This window comes from Etheostoma cragini, chromosome 8 (genome assembly GCF_013103735.1).
Source record: "Etheostoma cragini isolate CJK2018 chromosome 8, CSU_Ecrag_1.0, whole genome shotgun sequence".
NCBI lineage: Eukaryota > Metazoa > Chordata > Actinopteri > Perciformes > Percidae > Etheostoma > Etheostoma cragini.
This window is the reverse complement of record NC_048414.1, coordinates 7,539,706-7,554,241: the sequence shown is the minus strand read 5'-3', so window position 1 is coordinate 7,554,241 and position 14,536 is coordinate 7,539,706. Positions and strand designations below refer to the sequence as shown.

Below are 14,536 nucleotides of genomic sequence, written 5' to 3'. Positions count from 1 at the left end.
ATATATATATACACACACTTTAGAATACCTGAACTTTGACAACTTTGCATAAAAAGACATTTGTTTAACTATAGGTTGTAATGTATCTGTACATTTATGTATGGCTAGCGTTTGCAATTTGCATTAACTATAAACGGATGGCTGTATTTCACTTAAATGTCTTCCATAGTTATTAATAAGACATAATTTGACTCATGTTGTAAAATTAGAGGTTACTTAAGCAAACTGGACCTCTCCCATTGTACCATATATAATTAAAAGTTATCATAATGAAAAACGTAAGAGATCATCCCTACCTTTCTGTGGAGACATCACTTCTCCGTTTTCTCTTGCAATGTCATGTACAGGTGGCAATTTGTGATTTTTCCACTCTTTACTCTTTTCCTTCTTCTTCTCTCGGTCTTTCTCCTTTACATGTTGATCTGAGAAGAGCAGAATAAGAGACAGAGTGAGGTGAAATTCTGCTAAATCCTTGCTGAGGAACATAACTGACGTACAAACATTTCCACGTGTATATCACCATCTGGGCCTAATAAATACGGGGCCTGTGATAAAGAATATTGTCAATTTTATGAATGACTGTAATGCAGTATTGCTTGACATTCAGTTTTTAATTTGCCTACAAAGTGGTATAATAGAGTCCTGCAGTACGCAGGCTGGCTGTGTTGTCCTACCTCTCTGTAGCATTTTCACGTCGCCGTTCTCGGTCTTTGTATGGCAGCTAGCTGGGATCACTCCCTCCAGACTAACGACCGAGCTTCGCTGCGCTTCACTGGTTTTCTCCTTCTCCTTGTGCCGTTTCTCTTTCGCCTTTTTAACTTTGTGAGGCGAGGCGAGGAAGTTGCTGATTTTGAATATTTTCCGAGCGGGAGTAGCGGGCACCGCCACGGCGGTGGAGTGGCTCGCCTTGGCCGGGCCGAAACTCCATTTCGCTGGGCTCCCACAACTCTGCTTCCCGTTGTGTTTTTCCCCTGCGCACGCCTCTCCGTTCAGTTTCCTGTGTTTCAGGCCCTTCTCCTCCACCCGGACCTTCTTAGGGGGCGGTGGGTAAATCTCGCTGGAAGACTGCGGTCGGCTTTCCGGCGGTCGTTTAGCTATCAGGGGTTTAGGGGAATTTGTTTTGCTGTTTGCTGCGAAATGCATGGAGTCTAAGGCCTCGGCCATCTTGGAAGTTTCTATTTTTTACGGTCAGACGTAACTGGTGCGTGAGAGCCAGGCCGGGGGCGGGGCTTAGTTGACTACGTACTGACGCACGGTAGGGAGAGCATCAGACGTACTGTCAAAGATCCTGTTTACAGCCTGCAGGACAAGAAACAGTACTGTACTGCTCACTGTGCCAAGACTGTATCAGTATCCTATAACCAGAGACGGTTTAAAAAAAATCTTTAGTATAACCATAGACAAAGGAGGCCTGCCGACAAAAAGGGCCGATCAAGATCTAAATTATTTGTTAGTTTTTCTCTGCTGGGCTGGACAATCAGTCTGTTATCAAATATGGAGGAAACGTTGAAATGTTGTATAATTCTTTTAATTCTTTTTAATAATTCTTTTGACCCCAAAAATATACGTCAGGTTATTCATATTAGACCTCTATTTTCATCCAATGTATTTATAAAACGTATTATAACTTGATCTAAAGAAGCATTTTGGATGAGAGGTGAGACTTCTCCAAGATTTTCAAGCAAGTCCAGTTGCTGCTTACAGAGCGTATTGTGACTTGTTTTAATACCTGACCAGACCTCAGTCTTAAAGATAGCTTTAATATGTTCACTATGTACAGATTGTACATAGTGAACAGATTGTATGACAACAACAATTCATAGGAAAGTATGGATCAGAGAATAGTGTGATGCACTGTTACACCAAATTAATGGGTATATTGTAGCCTACTGCCATACCAATAAAGAAAAAATATCAAACAGATTTTGTTTTCATGGGTCAATTTTGAGATACGGATATTCAAACAGTTTATAAACATGAATATACCGTTTAGTAATGTAACAACAAATGCATCAGCAAAGTTTTTTTTAAAGCTTGTGTTCTAGAGCAATTTTCATGAACCCAATTTGCCAAAAAACCCAACATACATTGGTCATTTCTGACTAAAGACAGCTGGTACATTACAAAAATGTTTTAACATTTTCATACAATAACGATAGGCTTTAAAATAAACATATGACAGCAAAGCATGTGTGTACATTAAATTATTATATATATATTCTATATACATAGAAGTATATTACATTATAGTAGTTGAAAAAGTAAAGAAGGATTTTATATTCTGAGATATTTCTTTAAAATGTCACTAGGTGGCAGTAAATTGATGAAAATCCATTAAGGAGCTTTTTCCCCCTCTGTGTTAAAATCATCACATTTACTGACCCAGACAGCTGTGTTATTAAAACTCCTGTAAAAAACAAGTGTTGAGATTGAAAACATACTCAATTCTACTGCACAAGACGTGGTTAGTCACTACTTTTACTTCATCCAAGATCTAAGTAGGCTACTATTATTTATTTAATGTCAACATTATGTGATTTATGTGACTATGAAAATGTAAATAGTGCCAAACGCTGTCTTTTGTAATATACTAATATTACGTCCGTATCTACATCATCTAAAGTAGAAGTCTTAATCTGCCAGACAGATTGAAATGGTAGTGTACACAGTGTACATCAGCGTTGACATTTGCTTACTCTAAAATTAGATACTGTATGTTTATTTCTTTTGTTCATAGGGTGAATGTTACACTAAGCACTAACACTTAATTGTCACCATAGAGAAGACAACACAGTTTGCAGGATAATAAAGTAAAGGTCATTTTTGGTTCCCATAATAGGAACAGAATAATCCTTAAGAGATTTTCATTTTAATGCCAATTTATACTATCTAACTACAATACAGATAGAAATACTGTATTTTTTACTCTATTGCGTTTAGTTCACTATACTTCAATTACTTTGAAAATCACAATTTTACATACAAACAAAATTCATAAATATGTTGTTTTTTAATTCATATAATGTCATATGAATGAATTATCCAATAATATGATTTTTATTTAACACTGTAACACTCACAAGGGCCAACTTCCTGCATTGAGTACTTTTACCTTTTGATAAGTAGATATTGTGTATAATGTAGTCAAGTAACATTTTCAATGCAGGACTTTTACTCAAGTAAAAGATCTGAATACCTTCCTCCACCACTGACCTTCATTATTCTGTACAAGAAATAAAGTTGTCACTCCAATGTTATTTCTTTTACCAGCCTAAAGCCTACTGTAAATACTGATGTAGGATTGGTACGGAGAAGAGAAAAGTCTATCATTGACAACAATGCACTCAGTCACACATTTCTATGTATTTTGTCCATCCACTTGTGTACTATGCATGGTTTCTATTAACCACAGCTGGGACAAACACAGAACGCTGCACACGTCAATTCAGTATGAACATCAGGATATCATTCGATGAAAAACAAAACAGCTTAACATCTTTTGTTAAGAAACCAATGTAAAACTGTTGAAATGACAGAAACAAGGTTAAAACATCACAGAAAGCTCACAAGAGGCCGAAACGCACGTTTCCAGCATCGGGATGTGTGTTTAACAGCTTTTGTTAAAAAACCAATGTAAAACAGTTGAAATGACAGAAACAAGGTTAAAACATCACAGAAAGCTCAGAAGAGGCCGAAACGCATGTTTCCAGCATGGAGATGTGTGTTTAACAGCTTTTGTTAAGAAACCAATGTAAAACAGTTTAAATGACACTAACAGGGTTAAATTGAATGCCATAATTTCAAATGTCTTAATAGAAAGTTTACAACTGTATAACTTTGAACAATTTAAAACAATATCACCTTTCATGGGAAAAGCACCCATTTATTCCATGTGCATGCCAGGGTCTCAAAGATGTCCACTTTCACCTCAGTCCAATTCCGTTTGGCAAAAGGTGACAACAACAGTTAACCGGTTCCAACGTTGCACTCACTTTCCAGAACAAAGATTCTTAAATATACTTTTCAAACAATGTCTTAATAAAGTCCAGGGTTTTAGATTAGAAACAACTTGATCTGACGTTATCTGCTGTTGGCAAGCTGTAGTAAATCCGGTCCAGATGTGAGAGACACATGGTTGTTTCATTTTTAAGAATCTCTATCAGTCGATTGACAGATGAAAAACATTCTGATATGCATGACAAAGGAATGTATCAGTTGCTGAAGAATTAAGATATTGGCAATGACCAAATCATGTAAATATGAATGTGTGTGTGTGTGTGTGTGAGTGTGCATGCTTGCGTGTGACAGAGTAAGAAAGAGATGCAGAGTGATTGTTTAATTTTAAACTGATGCACAAAGATCCACAGAATTAAGGCAGGTGTTACATCATTTAACTGTTTCTTTAAATGAAAATATAATTATTTGTTCTTGGCATGCAAAGAGTGAGTGAGTAGAATAATATTGTGGAGGTAGGTTTATACCTTTAGGCAGGCACACTGAGTGTGGCACTACAACAGTCTTTAGGTTCACTCCAGTTCAGTTGGAAATGGGACACTTATGCACATAACAGACGACACTGGCTCCTCTGCCCAAAGTGGGGGAGATGAAGTGGTCTGCCAGGAAGCCCAGGCAGCAAAGCTGGACTGATGGTCAGATGTTTGTTCTAGTCTGCATGGAAAAAAACAGTGTTTACACAATCCAGGACAGAGAGTGGGCCAAGCCAACTCACTGGGGAATTCAAAACACTTTATCCCAAGAGGGCATCCTGAGGAGAAAAAAACTGTTGTCCATAAATGGGTAAAGCCAGTAGTGAGGGTATCGTTCAGTTCAGTTCAAATTTATTAATATAGCAGCATATTTATATATAGTTTAAAAACAACCATAGTTGACCAAAACAAAGTGACACAAAAGTGATAATATACACAAACAACACACAATACATAATACTAAATTGCCAAGATATATGAGATAAGATGAGATGAGATGATAAGATAATAAATCAATACAGCCTAGTGTTCAGACATAAGTCTCTCAAGAGTGTAAACATTTCTCTCACACTATTTCACAGTGTAAGTGTTGAAGTACTGACGTGACTATGAAAGGTGAAAGGACACTTATTCCTGGCTTTTATACCGCCAACAGTAATAAAATGTCAAATGAGCTCATAGCTGCAATAGCGTAGACGGATCTACAATATAAAGTCATATCAGAGTATATTTGGATAAATAATTACTTTACATGCACAGATTACAAGGCCTCTAATTAAAACATACTACAGGCCCTTTTTCCAAAGTAGAAAACTGAATCCATGAAATTCCTTTCTTTGACTCATCCTCTCAAACTTTAGCATTTTACGTTGTTCTGCTCGTTCAAGGTACCGTTTCTTAAGTTTATGTGTGAACTTGCAGGCCAGCGCTGTTTTTATATTAAGTTTTCTTTCAACTTAACTGTTTTTTAATTTCTAACCTGATGCTTCCCACAGTCCTCTGACTAAACAAATGGTTTCCTTTGTCATTATTAAAGGACAGCTGAGAAGTCTCTCCAGCCTAGTGCAGTCAGAGCAACCAGCCAATTAAAGAAACAGGCAAACAAAATGGACAAGGGTCATGTTTCATTGCAGTCTAAAAATAACAATATATTTAAGTGGACTAACAACCATTAACAATGGAGAAATTTCTGAAACATCAATTGTTGGCCGTGCATGCTATCAATCATATCTCATTCCCTGTGGTGGGACTGACATTTACACCCCGGGTCTGAGAAACTAAAGCCTCATTATCTAAACTCCCTGCGAAGCAGATGCCTCATTTAGTTCATGTGACTGTGTTTTCTCTCTTTCTTTTTTCTGACTATTTGTAGACACAATGAATTAGCAAAGAATCCAAAACTTGGATGAACGGACAGTGTGCTCACAGCAAGCTTAGCCTCTCCACCCATAGATTGCCTCACCAATTCTCAACACTTGTTGAGGATTAGTCCTGTCTGAATAAAGTCAACAGCACAGGAGATATTTCTCTCCTCTGTTATTGCATAAATCTGACATTCCTAACTTTCATTCCTCAACTAAAGCTCAACTAAACAATGCAGCTTACAGTAAAATGAAATATGTCCTTACAAATCTGAGTAACAAACTCTTGCTTCCGGCCCAGCAGCCGGTATTTTGCTTCAAATGCATATTTTGACCTGTCACATCTGTCACTCACATGTTTTTAGACCCAACAGGAAGCTTGGGAAACGTCTGCCAAAGCAACTGTGACACACATGCATATTGATAGCTATGATAAACTTATGCTACATCATGGAGTGAGAATGCATTACAAATGGTCTTCATGAATTGATGTGATTTTGGTGAAGATACGTGGAATTTAATAATAGGATTACAATAAGACATGCTGTTGTAAAGCTTTCACAGGTTGTCCTTTTTTGTGACTGATATAGATCTGTTACGGCTAATTCTGCTTATGTTATAAAGTAGAATTATTTTACCATTTTCATATGCTTTGTACTGATCATCCAGTATATCACAGAGAGCATCTACTGAAAAGTACATCCACAAAATCCTCCTCACACTCGCATTGTTTTTTTCACCTGTTTCCCCCTCAAAGCTTCTCCCTCCTCATTTGTCTTTAAGACTCACTTTCCACTGAACAGCTCCATCAGTTGCCCCTCCCTCCTTTTCTCCCTCCCACCCAATCTCCTCCTCTCACTGTCACTGTCTCAAACTGAGGTGGGTCTTTTTTTACACTCTCTCTCTCTGCTCCTGTTACTCTTTACTCTCAGGACGCAATGAGGTTAACAACACTGTGCATATGTGGGACCCTGTTGGCCTTCTCAAGCCTCTCTTGGACCTCAGCATACTCTGGAGAAGGAGACATCCGGGGGGATAATGCATTTCAACCCTGCGCTGCAACACTGAGACCTGAGGGGCTGTGCAGACAGGGGCAGGATGAAAGCACGTGCCCGTATCTATTCAGTCTACCGCCGCTGACTCTTCATTTGCCAAAGCAACTCACGGAGCTGGAGGAGATCGTCAAGGATTTGCAGAAGCTGAAAGAAAATGTGGACCAACTGAGGAAGATGTGTGCAGATTGTACAGTAAGCCAAACTGAGAGAGAGTGTGGAAGGCAAAGAGAAACAGGGCATGAAAAGCTGAATGAGGGTATGGATAGACATAAGGATGAGAGAAACTGGCTGAATGAGAGAAATCCTAAGACACCAAAAGGTTTCAGCCAGGAGTGTGGAACAGACAGGGTTAAAGCGGAAAAGACTATGGATGGCGATGGTGACACTGACTCAGAAAAGAGATCAATTTTGGAAGAGAAAGGGAGAAAGAAATGGGAAGCAGAGAGAGAGAGTGATAAAGTGGTCATAAAAGAAATCCAGAGAGAAGAAACCCTAAAAGAAGTGGCAGAAAACGATGGAAAAACTAAGACAGAGGGGGCAAATCGAAAGGACAAACTTGGGCAGGCCAAGGTGCCAACTGCTGGTGGAAATGAGAAGATATTGTACATTGTTAGAAAAAAGGTTGTTGAAAAAAATAACAGGGAGACAGACAAAAATAAAAACAACAATAGAAAAGGGAATTCAAAGGGAGATCCAGAGGATATGTTGGAATATGGAAAAGAGAGGAAGATTACAAGTAATTTAAAAAATAAGACAAAAACAGAAGAAAGTGACCATCATGTGTGGCCAGATGATACAAAGGAAACAGAGAAAAACACCCAAATTGAAAAAGACAGGGACAGTGATGGAATAAAGATGTCTGAGGGCCATGATGAGCATACAAATCATGCGCGAGAGCAGCAAAGGGAGGAGAGGAAAAAGGAAATGGAAAAGGGAAAGGGAATAAAAGTGGAGCGAAATAATGAGAAACCAAAACAGACTGAAAGTATCGGGCATGCAGAAAAAAAAAAGACTATAAAAGAGGGGGAGGTGGAGGATGGGGAGACGGGAACAAGGATCAAAACAGAAGGAGAAAAAACAGTCCAGAGCTTGCAGAGAGACAGTGATGGAGAATTAGCATCCAGCAAGGCACCTGAGAGGACAGACTTTGTATCAATCAACCCTACTACTCAATCTATCATTAGTTTAGCTCCGAGGCAGGACACCATGGACTCAAACGAAGCTACAACCTTTCCATCATCTCTTCCATCTCCTCTTTTGTCCAGCTTAACTTTACATTTAATAACAGATGTCAATCAAGGGATGACAATAGTTGCTGATGGACTACCAACCAAAAGCACAGGCTTTGGAGCAGCAGTTATTTCTGAGCACCCAAACCCTGATGCAGAGGAAGATTTTAGGGCAACAAGTAGCCCAAAAACAACAGCCACAATTAACACATTGGGTGGTCCTGGACAACAGGTAACCAGTGCCACTTCAAGGTTCACTTTTACAACCAGTCCGAGACCTGGTGCAGGCTTCCAGGGTCGAGTTAGCTCAATTACAGCAACTACAACCACCACAACTCCCCGTCAGAATTTATACACAACTACATCCCCAGGAGTCGCAGATCGCAGCAGTTGGACAGCTAAAAAGAACATCAGCTCAAACACTAAGACTGGCGTGAAACCTCTAGCAGGCCGACGACCAAAGCCCAGTGAAAAGCATAAACCTGCAATTAAGCCTGAAGCAGACCAGAGGCTTAAAAATCCTAGGAATGATCGTAAACCTGTCCAAGCTCCTTTGCCTCACAAAAAACCTAAACTTGACCAAAAGCCAAAGCCTTCTTACCCAATACCAACAACCAACCAAAAGTCTAAACCTGGCAAAGAACCTAAACAAGTCCAGATTCCAAAACCTGACCAAAGACCTCTACCTAGTCATTTACCACCTGATCAAAATCTGAAAAACAATCAAATACCTAAACATGACCAAGAACATACAGCTGACCAAAGCCAGTTACCTATTCAAAAGACAACATCTCAAAAACCTCAAACTGCAAACCCAACTCGTTCTGACAAAGACCTTCAAACTGGCCGAGAGCCTGAATCTGTTGAAATCCCAATTACTTCCCAAAACTCAAAACTTGAGAAAAAACTAGTTAATCCTCTCAAATCCGACAAGCCTGACCAACCACAAAAAACTCGCAAAGAGTTGAAAATTTATGAAAAAACTAAACCTGACCAAAGGTCTACAATAAACCAATATTTCCCACCTGTTCAAAAGCCTCAAGCTGAAATAAGTGAAACAACTAGCCTCACGCCAACACCTAACCATAAGCCTATAACAGGATTAATGCAAAATGGGGATGAAAATCCTTTGTCTGTAAACAACTTAACACCTGAAGAAGAGGTTACACCTGAAAGTACCCTGATCAATCCCTCTGATCAAAAGCATAAATCCAGCCAGAAAATCCCTAAAATAAACCCAAAACCTAAACCTAACCAAAAACATCCAGCTCTCACAACAGGCCAAAAGACTAAACCACATGTGAAGCCTAAACCTGACCAAACAGCACAACCCAATCAAGGGCTTAAAACACCTCAGCCTGATCAAATACCTAATCTTGACCCCAAATCTGCACCTGACAAAATTCCTGAAACAGAATCCAACAAAAAATCCAAACCGAGGCCTCCACCCATACGCCGGCCACCAACAAGGCCTACAGTCAGTCCTGCAGTCAGGCCAGGAGCAATACCTGTTCAAAGACCTAAACCAGCAGTGCAACAAAAGCCAAGTCCAAAAACCAAAGCAGATTTAGATCCCCTTCAAATCAACTGGAATAAATCAGAAGACACCCAAAACTCTCAAATCGACATGCCACCTGTATCAAGCCCTAGAAAACAGATTGCTGAAGTTAGTCATTCCCCAGAGGAAACAGAGTTTAGTCCCAGCACTGAAAGAAGTGAAAAAACTAGCCTCACGCCAACACCTGACCATGAACCTATAACAGAATTAATGCAATATGCTGATGAAAATCTTTCGTCTGCCACTGACTCAACACCTGAACAAAAGCTCACACCTGACAGTCCCCTGATCAAACCCTTTGATCAAAAGCCTCAACCCAGCCAGAAAATCTCTAAAATAAACCAAAAGCCTAAACCTAACCAAAAACATCCAGATCTCACAACAGGCCAAATGACTAAACCACGTGTGAAGCCTAAACCTGACCAAACAGCACAACCCAATCAAGGGCTTATAACACTTCAGCCTGACCAAATGCCAGATCTTAACCCCAAATCAGTGCCTTACGGAATTCCTGAAACAGAATCCAACAAAACATACAAACCAAGGCCTCCACCCATACACAGGCCTACAGTCAGTCCTATAGTCAGGCCGGGAGCAACAGCAGTACAATTGCCAAAACTAGCGGTGCAACAAAAGCCAAGTCCAAAGACCAAAGCAGATTTAGATTCCCTTAAAACAAGCAAGACTAAATCAGAAGACATCCAAAACTCTCAAACCAACATGCCACCTGCATCAAGCCCTGTGCAACAGATTGCTGAAGTTAGTCATTCCCAAGGGGATACAGAGTTCAGTCCCATCACAATGCAAACTATCAGCCTGGGTCCAAAGACGTCCAACAGCCTGGAGACAGGACCCTTCCCTCGCCTTCACACAGTCTCTGAAGGCTTCACGATGAGCCCAAACAGCAGGATTGCGTCTGATCTGAGGCCACAAACCACCAGTCGGCCACCATCAATCCCAATGACAACAAGCCCCCCAAAAAATGTCCGTGGGATCCTTCCAAGTGTTATCTCTAGCATTATTCCAGGCTCTACAAAGCCAAATCAAGCTACTGACTCTCGCTCACAAGCTAAGATACTTCACAATGTTGAGGAAACGGCACCCAGACAAACTCCAGAATCAGACAAAATGAAACCAGTCCCTACAACCAGTGTCCAAACTACCTCTAACAGCCCTGACCTCAGGTCAACAACCCCTGCCACCTCTGGCCCCGAGCCCCTGGCTGCTGAGTTTGCCACTCCCAGTGCCCGAGAGCTGCGTGTGAAAATCAACCAGGTGGCCGCTTTCTTCAATAACAGCCTGAGTGAAAATGGAAGACCACCGGAGAGGCGTAGAAAAGAGCACCCAGAGGACAACCAGGGAGGCAGCAGGCCTGATAGCAAACTACCAACACTAATAACATCTAAAGGCAAGAGATATTATTTCTTAACACTATGGTAGTGCTTGATGAAGTTTTGTTTTTGTATGCGTGCTCTACCATACAAGTACCTTTATGCAGGGATTGTGGTTGTTATTGACAGAGGTTTTGTGTAATTACATTAGCATGTTTAGCAGCAGTTTTAACACAGCTTTGATTTGCAGCACCGTGTATAATGGTTGCTTTGTTTCAACAGTCTACTCTAAGAAATGTATTAATATTCACTTCACAAAGAGGTAATTACAAAATAAGAGAGAGGAAAGGAGGCATGTTCAACTGCACAATGAAATTCTCTGAAATTTACAACCAACCTAATGAAAGAAACGTATCTTTTGTTTGACCCTTCTGTTGTCCTCGGGTCAAATTTGACCCATTTAAAAAATGTCTATATCTAAAATATGGGTTTCTTTTTAACCAAGTTAACACACAAATGGATTGGAATCCATACAACACTCTTTGCAGTTACAATTGATCACTTTCATTCCTGACTAAACTAATCTATATGTTCCTCTGATCTTAACTATTAGTCAAAATGATTTAAAATCTTTGCTTTTTTAACTCAAATATTGGGTATAATTCTATATAAATGAGGGTTTTTGACCATGAATTCCAAAAAGTACTGTAAAACTAGTGGTAGTGAGGTGGTGTTAGCATAACTAAAACGTCTAAAAAAGGGACAAAAATGTCAAATCTTTGTCCGTTTTTGACCCGGGTTTTTGACAAGGGTTAAATTAAAACACAATAACTAGGCTCAGGGAGAACTTATCATTGTATTTCTTACTCAGCAAATTGGTATGACCTGAGCTGAAAGGATTTAGGTAAGAGGGCCACACACTAAGCACTACTGAGCCTCATATAAACATATGATGATATAATGATGTGGTCTGAGATCATCTTTGTACTATACATAATGGACAAAAAGGAGGAATTTGCATGTGTGCAAAATGTGTGTGTCTCCGCGATTGTCGTAATTAAGGATAAAACCACAACTATGTGTAGACTAACAGCTTTAAAACATCCTTCAGTGGAGCAGGGCTTACAGTAGGCAAATCCTTGGGCATCAAATAAATCTAAAGGATTCTTAAGGACAACACTTGAGTTCAGATGATGCTTATGAATTTATCTAATAATATAGCCTCTTTACAGACTATACATCATACTGTGTCTTTGTGTTTTATTTATCAAATCAATCACTAGGAAGAGACTGTTGTTGTTTTATTGTTTCACATTTTAAATCTGCACTAATTTTATCTCGAAAATCCATGGTTTTTATCTGTATGTGTGTGTGTTTGTGTGTGTTTGTTGGGTGACTATACAGATCCTTACAGATGTTTTTTGTTTTTGGTTGGAGCAGACTATGCAAGAAAACAGAAAATACATTTTTATCTTATCTTCTATGGAGGTCCACGTTGAAATTCTTCAAAAACAATAAATCTTTTATGGTTAAAAATAAGCTTTGACCTGACCTGCGCACTTGTGACCTCCCCCAACACATTCCGCAGCTACATCACAGCTGCAAGATAATCTTTTTTTTAACATGCAATAAATGAGCAAAAGCAAAACTTTGGTTAGATCACTCCAAAAATTAAAGAGGGCAAGTTTTCATTTGGAGGATTTTGAGAGAAAGCTGTTCATATTTCTTTGTAATGTATTTTTATTTTTTTCTCACCTGCAGTTAACATAGCTAGCGACTGCTCCAACCACCTACTCAGGGGGGAGACAAAAAGTGGAGTGTACCTGGTGACCCCTGACCTCCGCAGCAAAAGCTTCCCTGTCTTCTGTGACATGGAGCTGGATGGAGGAGGGTGGACGCTACTGCAGCGCCGAAAGGACGGCAGCGTGAGCTTCAACCGCACCTGGGCTGAGTACCGGTCAGGCTTTGGGGAGCTGGATGGAGGGGAGTTTTGGTTGGGCAACAATATGATCCACCTGCTGACCCGGGACAGGGATATGATGCTGCGGGTGGAGCTGGAGGACTTTAACGGGGTGATGGAGTATGCAGAGTACGAACAGTTCAGAGTGGCAAGTGAACGGTTGCGCTACAGACTGACGGTAGGCGGGTACTCGGGTACTGCAGGTGATGCTCTCCGCTTTAGCAGACGTTATGATCACAACAACAGGGCGTTCACCACGCCGGATAGGGACCACGACCGCTATCCATCCGGGAACTGTGGCGCCTACTACAGCTCCGGCTGGTGGTTTGATGCCTGTATGGCCGCAAATCTCAACGGCAGATACTATGTGGGGAGTTACAGGGGAGTCCGGGATGGGATTTTCTGGGGGACATGGCAGAACATATCTAATGAGTATTACCCCACCAATGACAGACAGTCTTTTAAATCTGTCACAATGATGATCCGACCAAAGGGCTTTACACCATGAGCGATGACTGTCTACCAGGGCAAGTTGGAAAAGAAACATAAGGGGTCTTACTACTAACTTCAACCAGAAGCTCCTAACATGCTCTAGTTTAAAAAAAAAAAACACTAGGAAGCTATATATTTCACAACACACGGTTATTGTACACTATTAACACAATGCTGCCGCCTTGTGGCATTTGATTCTGCAATATTGTTTTGTTTCCTGGGAAGCCTTTGACAATGTACCCTACACACGGTAGTACAAGGTTATAGTCCTAATTACATAGTATTTTTTCATAACCTTTTAATATTACTGTATTTTTGAGAGTGGGATTTGTTTAATGACAAGAGAGGGACATCCTCTTGTGAAGAGTATTTTTCAGTAAATATGACGGGTATGTAGCAACAGTGTATGATATGTTTTATTATTGGAGTACTGGAAAGCCTTTTGATGGTTGACTGAAGCTGTATGGGTGTTTTTATAATTAAGATTGCTTTGTTAAGATAAATAAAATTGCTGAGAATGTGGATTTGCTTTTGTTTCTTTCTTTTGAAATGATCTGCAAACTAAAGTACAACATTAGTTATGCAGATTTAGGGTTTAAATCTGCTCCATGCAGTAGACAATAGTTAGTTAGTTATTTTTAAATAAAAATATAAAAATAACTCAACTTGCAAAAAGCATTTGAAAAATGCAACTGTGTATTAACAGCATTACTGCAACAGGGTAGAGTAGACATATAGTGTTTAATGTAAATGGACAGCTCTATGAAGTTAGGTGTTTTACTTTGGAATTTTGACTTATGGATGTGAAATTTAGTCAAAATTAAAATCAGGTCGATTACATAAAATTGCTTCAACACTAGTTCCCAACAGCCTTTGCGCAGAGAACGACGTCACCTACAACGTGATCACATAGGACCTGCTGATTGGACAAATCTATCTGGCTCGTCAAGTTAATCACCGTGACACCGACTAAGAACGGAAATTGCATATATTTGGACTTCGACATAAAATAACACAAAACCTCAGGGAAAGTACAGCCTGCTGGTATTGGATCGTTGGCTTC

At 39.9% G+C, this 14,536-nt stretch overlaps 2 protein-coding genes across 3 annotated transcripts in view; one reads left to right on the top strand and one right to left on the bottom strand.

Moving 5' to 3' along the window:
* Nucleotides 1-1,213, bottom strand: part of LOC117949550 (lysine-specific demethylase RSBN1L-like) — a 10,580-nt gene extending 9,367 nt beyond the window's left edge. Inside the window, exons 1-2 of one of the 2 annotated variants that reach the window (XM_034879899.1) lie at nt 675-1,213; nt 297-422 (exon numbers count right to left, since the gene is read on the bottom strand). In XM_034879899.1, the coding sequence (XP_034735790.1) occupies nt 297-422; nt 675-1,164 (616 nt within the window). In that variant the 5' untranslated portion in view covers nt 1,165-1,213. The remainder of the gene's footprint in view (nt 1-296; nt 423-674) is intronic. The other variant, XM_034879898.1, reaches the window with a different exon arrangement.
* Nucleotides 1,214-6,710: 5,497 nt separating this feature from the next.
* On the top strand, nt 6,711-13,995 carry LOC117949543 (mucin-5AC-like). Its single transcript, XM_034879883.1, has 4 exons — nt 6,711-9,079; nt 9,110-9,679; nt 10,331-11,098; nt 12,783-13,995. Exons 1-4 carry the CDS (start codon nt 6,787-6,789, stop codon nt 13,487-13,489), a joined length of 4,338 nt encoding a protein of 1,445 aa, XP_034735774.1. The 5' UTR covers nt 6,711-6,786; the 3' UTR covers nt 13,490-13,995.
* Nucleotides 13,996-14,536: the final 541 nt, after the last annotated feature.

Coding starts and splice junctions, on each gene's coding strand:
- LOC117949543 (XM_034879883.1), top strand. CDS start 6,787: ATGAGGTTAACAACACTGTGCATATGTGGGACCCTGTTGGCCTTCTCA. Junction 9,680..10,330: donor AGCAGTGCAACAAAAGCCAA/GTCCAAAAACCA, acceptor AACAAAAGCCAA/GTCCAAAGACCAAAGCAGAT. Junction 11,099..12,782: donor AACACTAATAACATCTAAAG/GCAAGAGATATT, acceptor TCTCACCTGCAG/TTAACATAGCTAGCGACTGC.